This window comes from Quercus lobata, chromosome 5, assembly GCF_001633185.2.
Source record: "Quercus lobata isolate SW786 chromosome 5, ValleyOak3.0 Primary Assembly, whole genome shotgun sequence".
NCBI classification, from domain to species: Eukaryota; Viridiplantae; Streptophyta; class Magnoliopsida; order Fagales; family Fagaceae; genus Quercus; species Quercus lobata.
The window spans coordinates 88,883,035-88,889,056 of record NC_044908.1 but is presented as its reverse complement, the minus strand read 5'-3'; the positions used below and the strand labels follow the sequence as shown (position 1 = coordinate 88,889,056).

The following is a 6,022-nucleotide window of genomic DNA, read 5'->3' as shown; positions in this document are numbered from 1 at the left end:
ATCAAAAGTCCTTTATTAGCGCGGCTTTTTTGAGACGTTATAACAAAATAATAATAAAATAAGAAGAAATGATAGTGTATTAAGTAGAGTAGTGTAGTGTAGTGGATCTTTTCTTTTTTTTTTTCTTTTCTGACAATATTCTCTTTCTCTGTACGAGGACTCTGTCTCAGTTCTGTCCACTGTTCTGTTTTCTTTGGGTTATGTGTTTTCAATCTCACTCCACTCCATTTTACCATAATAATAATAATAATAATAAATCCAACCTCTTTAATTTTTATTACTATCTTCTTAATTACTACTTAACTCAATTACTTACACTTCTTCTATTACTATAAAAACCAAGTTTTTTTATTGGAAATGCAAATCAACTCAATTTATTGCTCACTGTCACAACACATTACAACACCTCCACATTCACTGTGTTCTCTCTTCACTCACTCATCACTCTTCTTCTTCTTCTAGGGTTTCTCTTTCAAGCCCTTCTTCACTTCTCTCTTCTCACAAAATGGGTTTTACTTATTTTGTGAGAGGCATTGAGGCTTCTTCTTGTGGTTTTTGCTTTTCTGTGTAATGCTGCCCAAAGATGTGCCTTTTCAGCACTCAACAGTGAAGAAGTTGGGAAATCTTGTTTATGATCCTTGTCAATGACGATCATTGTAGAGGTTTGTTGCGTACTGTTGCTCACAAAAAGTGTTCCCCTTTAAGCAATAAAATGCTGGAGGGATCTGCAAACCTTTGACAAGTCATTTGGGTTATGGTCTCTGTAAGTGCACCCACATTGTTCACCAAAAGGTAAATGCTTCATCTATTCTGTGTCTTTCAAGCATTTAATGGATTGAGTACTTAGTATTTTCTGTAACCAATTGTGCTCTAGTTCAGTTTTGTGACCCATAAAAATCTACTTGTATTTTGAGGTTGCATCACAATTGGGAAAGTTGCCTTCTTTCTTAAAATAATTTATTTTGAATCTGATGTCAGCTTCAAAGTAAGTGTACTTTTGATTTTTTGGTATTTGATCACTGACTCCTTGTTAAGAGGAATTTGGATTTGAAAGGCTTCTTGCTTATCAGATTCTGGATTTTCCATTTTAAAAAAAAAAAACTTGGGGATTTGTTTGTTTATGATTTAATTAGGCAGATTTTTCACTGTAGGGTATCACATTTGGTCTATTAGCTGTTAGGCATAAACAGGAGGTTTTATTCCTAGAATAAGAAAATTGTTTTGTGTCTACAAAGTTGCTTTTGAGTACTAGTATGATTTTGGGGGATTTGAATTGTGATTTTGAAGAAAGAATCTTATTGATACTCTTGGCAACAGAAAAGCTTATTAGTGAAGAACGGTAGCTGAACATGGATTTCTTTAAAGTCAAAAAATTCAGAAAAGCTCACAAACCTGTCCCAGAAAAAGATTTAGAGGATAAGCCAGTGCCAGAGTCTGAAGAACCAAAGAATGACAATGCTGGTGATGATTTGAATAAATCAGCTAATGCTGATCCTGTTGCTGAAGCTGAGGACGATGATGATGATTTTATCACAAATGAGGTGAAGAGGAGGTTAAAAGAACTGAGAAGAAATAGTTTCATGGTGTTGATTCCAGAAGAAGAGTCATGTGCAGAAGAGGAAGAGGATGAGGAGGAGGAAGGTGAGACAAGCTCTAGTGAATGGAGGGATGTTGAGGCAGAAGCTCGGCAGTGGTGGTGTGGGTTTGATGCTGTGTATGACAAGTACTGTGATCGGATGTTGTTCTTTGATCGGATGAGCAGGCAGCAGCTCAATGAAGTTAGTAAAGGTAGCTTGCTTTGATAGATGATGTCTTTGAAGACATCAAGTCTTTAACAAGTGGTATTTCTTGTTTCAAAAGTGACTAACTTATTTGTATTTTCTAATTAGCAAAATATATACTTTTCTTACATGTGCTATCTGTGAGTTTTAAATATTTAATGCCCAGTGAAATAATAATAATATTATTCAAAGAATTGATCAAACTTAGCTGACTAGACAAGCTTCAGAATACTAGAGACTTGATCGATTTGAGCTCCCATGAGTTTGGAGTGGGCTCAGAGTTGGACTTGATGAAACCCAACTGAGCTTCCAGTTTCAAATATTGTTTGGTCAATTTTAGTATCATTATAAAACCTATTAAATTCGCTATGCTGTTTCACCAAGGCATCAATTTTGTGCAAAATGGGAATCACAAATAAAACACTATCAGATTGTTTGAAAATTTAATCATAAAAAGGTATAAATGCTCCTTTCTATGCTCTAATGTTTAAGCTGGATTTTAATTTTTAATTTTTTTCATTTACTTATTAAAAAAAATGGATCTGCTATGATTTAAGAGTAGAAGGCAATTGTAAGAGGGACAGGAAGACATACTAAAACATCTGAAACAATTTAAAAAACGCATTTTGGAAGTGAAGCACCTTTTTGGCTTCCTGGCCCTTTTCTGGGATATAGAGACCAAATTTGCACTTGGCAACATTGGACAAACAAACAAGCATTTCTATCTGGTGCTTGCTTTCATACCTGGGTTGCAACTGTATGCTCTGTAGAGTCACTTACCTAAAATATATATATAATTTTTTTTGTCATAAATCATCTCCTGTTTATTTAATTTATTCTCCAGCTTCCTATAAATTTGCTTTGTAATTGTAACTTTGTAAGACAGATTTTTTAAATCCTCTTCACGAATAAAGGTTGTCTTCCAGGATCTCAGACCCCTGCAACTCCATCACCAAGATCTGCATCTAAGAAGCTCACGTCACCTCTTCGCTGTCTTTCTTTGAAGAAGATTGAGGAACCTGATGATGAAACCGAGCATCTTCAGCAGCCAGGTCATGACCCATACCAAGATATTGAAACAGCATATGTAGCTCAAATTTGCTTGACTTGGGAAGCACTTCACTGCCAATACACTCAACTGATTCAGAAAATCACATGCCAACCTGATAATCCCACCAGTTATATTCACAGTGCTCAGCAGTTTCAACAATTCCAGGTTCTATTACAAAGGTTTATTGAGAATGAACCCTTTGAGGAAGGTCTCAGGGCAGAAATTTATGCTCGATCAAGGAATACTTTGCCTAAACTGCTTCAGGTTCCCAATATAAAAGGTAAATTCTTGTGAATTAATCCATAAAACTTTGATCATTTCAATTCGAGATGATGATGTGACTCTTTCATGATTATTTTTTCACTTGGCGTACGGTAACTAGATCATATTTAGCAAATGTGTATGCTTTACTTGCCAAACTGGGCTGTTAAGTAATTGCTTCAATTATCTGTTCAGGTTCAGATAAGAAAGTAATGGATGAAGAAGAATCAGATCTGACAGTCCTCGCCCCAGATCTCATCAGAATCCTTGAGAGCTCAATCCTCACTTTCCACTTGTTCCTGAAGATGGACAAGAAAAAATCTAGTGGTGTTCTTCAACTGTTTGGAAATCAGAACCAGATTGCAACCCCTCTTCAACAGATTCAATCTGCTCTTGAGAAGGTAAAGTTCTACGATATATCCAGTATTTCAACTTTCTATGCTAACATCTTTATCTGATATAACCATAAGCAAGTCTTCTTAGGAGTATAGTGTGGGAAATGCTTGTTGCTCATTAAACCTTCCCAATCATGTAATATCCTATCAGTATTATTAAATGCACTGTTTGTTTGAGAGTCACACTGCCCTTTGTTCAAATCATTAATTCTTGTTTGAATGGCTGCTTTCAACAACCTGTTCTCAGTTTGCATGAAAGGCAATGTAGCAACACGATAGTTCTGCATATGCTTGTACCAATGTTTGAATATACTGAAGTTCATTCTACAGTGCTTATAACATATTTTGGATGATGGTGCAACTTGCTTTTGGTTGAGCTGAGGTAACAATTGATGTAAAATTTTCCAAGATAAGAGTATAAATAATAATAATAAAACAAACTAATTAAAAATTCATTGTTGACATGAAGCAACAAATTTAAAGTTCATTGAATGAAATTTGCTAAAAATCATCTTGCTTCACCAACTTAGAGAATGAATAACATCTTCCTTTTTTGACATGAAGCAACAAACTTGAAGTTCATTATCCATGCTACTAACTTTTTGCACCTTGAATAAAATTTGCTAAAAATCATCTTGCTTCACTAACTTAAAAACTTTTGATGGCTGGAAATCTTTTCTATAATTGTGTCCCATTGAACTGCAGAAAGGGATAAGACTGAAGGAACTGAGAAAAAAGAGGAAAGGCGGGAAGAAGAACTCTTGGCCCCAGACACATGAAGAGATTCAGCTATTGTTTAGCCTCGTTGATGTGAAAGTCTTATATAGGGTTCTCAGAATGGTGAGGATCACCAAAGAGCAGTTATTTTGGTGTGAAGAAAAGATGAAAAAGCTTGATTTGTCAGATGGGAAGTTAAGGAGAGACCCCTCTCCCACCCTTTTCCCTTGTTAATAATAGTAGCTGTTAGCTGTGGTGTTAAGATGGGTAGAGAAAGCGGGTTTTTGTTTTTGTTGGATGGTTAGCTGCAAGTGAACCCCATTTTGGTCCTTTTGTTAATGCTGCAAAGGAATTCTCATATCCTCCTAGTAGGAACGGCTAATGTTTTTGCTGATTCGTTATAAGAATTGCAGAAAGGGCTCTCTGCTGTGTATCATCTGACAAAATCGTTAAATTGTTTAGAGAGTATGTAACTTTTGTATCACCATGTTGGTGTTGCAGTGCAGATAATTGTTATGGATATTTCTTCTTGTAGTGTATAATTCAGTGCCTTTTTTTTTTCAAAAATTTTTTTAGGTGGTTGCTAACAAATTTCTAAATTATATAAAAAATCAACTCCCCCAATTGGTTCGAGTTCATTAGTGGCAGTAATCATCTCATGCATCCGAGAGGTGTAAGTAACATAACATTCTTCTCATAACATATGGCGGGTCCTAGTAGAGCTTTTGTGAGACTTGCAACTGTTTGATGCATGAGATATGTTCACCATTCCAGAGACTATATATATTTTTATATAAAAAAAGAATGCCATGATAGTTTTGCCGTCACAAGTTTTTGTAACGAAATTTCTTTGGATACTTTTTTGACCAAGGAAGATCTACATTTAGTTGCAGGTTTTATTGGTTCCCACTTGCAAGTTACAACTTCCAATAGAGCTAGAATTTTATTTAACCTTTTTTTCTTTCTGTATTTTTTTTTGTTTGTTTGTTTGTTTGTTGTAACTTGCTCTTGACTTTTGCTTTAACCTTAGTTGCATCAATTTCGAGAAGGATCTTGGGCTTTTGCTTTTTGTTCGTGACCTTACATTGGTATCATCAACTGCATGCGGAAAGGATATTGGGCTTCTGTGTAGGAAAGAAAAACACCAACTAGCCTATTAGGCTTTAAATGAGGTTCAAACTTCAAATACAAGTTTTTTTTTTTATCTCAATTAGGTTTCAGGAAATGGCATTATTTTTCTATTTTTGGGGTTGGGAATGTGGTGTTTTCTTCTTCTTTTTTCATGTAGTTTTCTTATGTAAGCTGTGAAAATTCACTTGAATGTTGTTTGCATTTTTTTTTTCCTTTGATTTGCTAATTCTTACAATTTTTTATTTTTTATTTTTGGCTTACAACAATTGGAGGGATTTGAAAATATGTTCTCGGAATCAGATATTATTATTAAGCCACAAGACTTTTGATCTATTTTTAAATTAATAATGATTATGGTCCAAAGCCTCAAGATGATGGTAATTAAACATCTTATTTTGTAAGTTCTCTCAACAATTTGGCTTTAAAGCTTCTTCCTCTTCCTTGTCATTTCCTTTGCCACCACACACCCCAAAACCAAATCTAGCAACATTTAGCTAAAGGGGGTTTAACGTCCGTTTAAGAAATTTTGGAAGTAAAAAGAAACCAAAGAAAGGGAAAGGGGGGGAAAGGAAAGAAAAACAATGGAAAAAAGCATCAATCTCCATTAAAGAAAAAAGAACTTTAACTTTTTAAGTCTTAGGGTCTTCATAGTAGGGAAAAATAATAGGGGAAGAGAGAGGGCTAAT

General features: G+C 34.9%; 1 protein-coding gene across 2 annotated transcripts; it reads left to right on the top strand.

Moving 5' to 3' along the window:
• The first annotated feature begins 332 nt into the window (after positions 1–332).
• Positions 333–4,727, top strand: LOC115988398. Of its 2 annotated transcripts, none has more exons than XM_031111942.1 (5): positions 333–792; positions 1,318–1,788; positions 2,696–3,112; positions 3,289–3,494; positions 4,194–4,727. In XM_031111942.1, exons 2-5 carry the CDS (start codon positions 1,350–1,352, stop codon positions 4,437–4,439), a joined length of 1,308 nt encoding a protein of 435 aa, XP_030967802.1. In that variant the 5' UTR covers positions 333–792; positions 1,318–1,349; the 3' UTR covers positions 4,440–4,727. The 2 variants fall into 2 exon arrangements, with proteins under 2 accessions (XP_030967802.1, XP_030967803.1); XM_031111943.1 differs by having other exon boundaries at positions 336–792; positions 2,708–3,112.
• Positions 4,728–6,022: the final 1,295 nt, after the last annotated feature.

Coding starts and splice junctions, on each gene's coding strand:
- LOC115988398 (XM_031111942.1), top strand. CDS start 1,350: ATGGATTTCTTTAAAGTCAAAAAATTCAGAAAAGCTCACAAACCTGTC. Junction 1,789..2,695: donor GCTCAATGAAGTTAGTAAAG/GTAGCTTGCTTT, acceptor TCACGAATAAAG/GTTGTCTTCCAGGATCTCAG. Junction 3,495..4,193: donor TTCAATCTGCTCTTGAGAAG/GTAAAGTTCTAC, acceptor ATTGAACTGCAG/AAAGGGATAAGACTGAAGGA.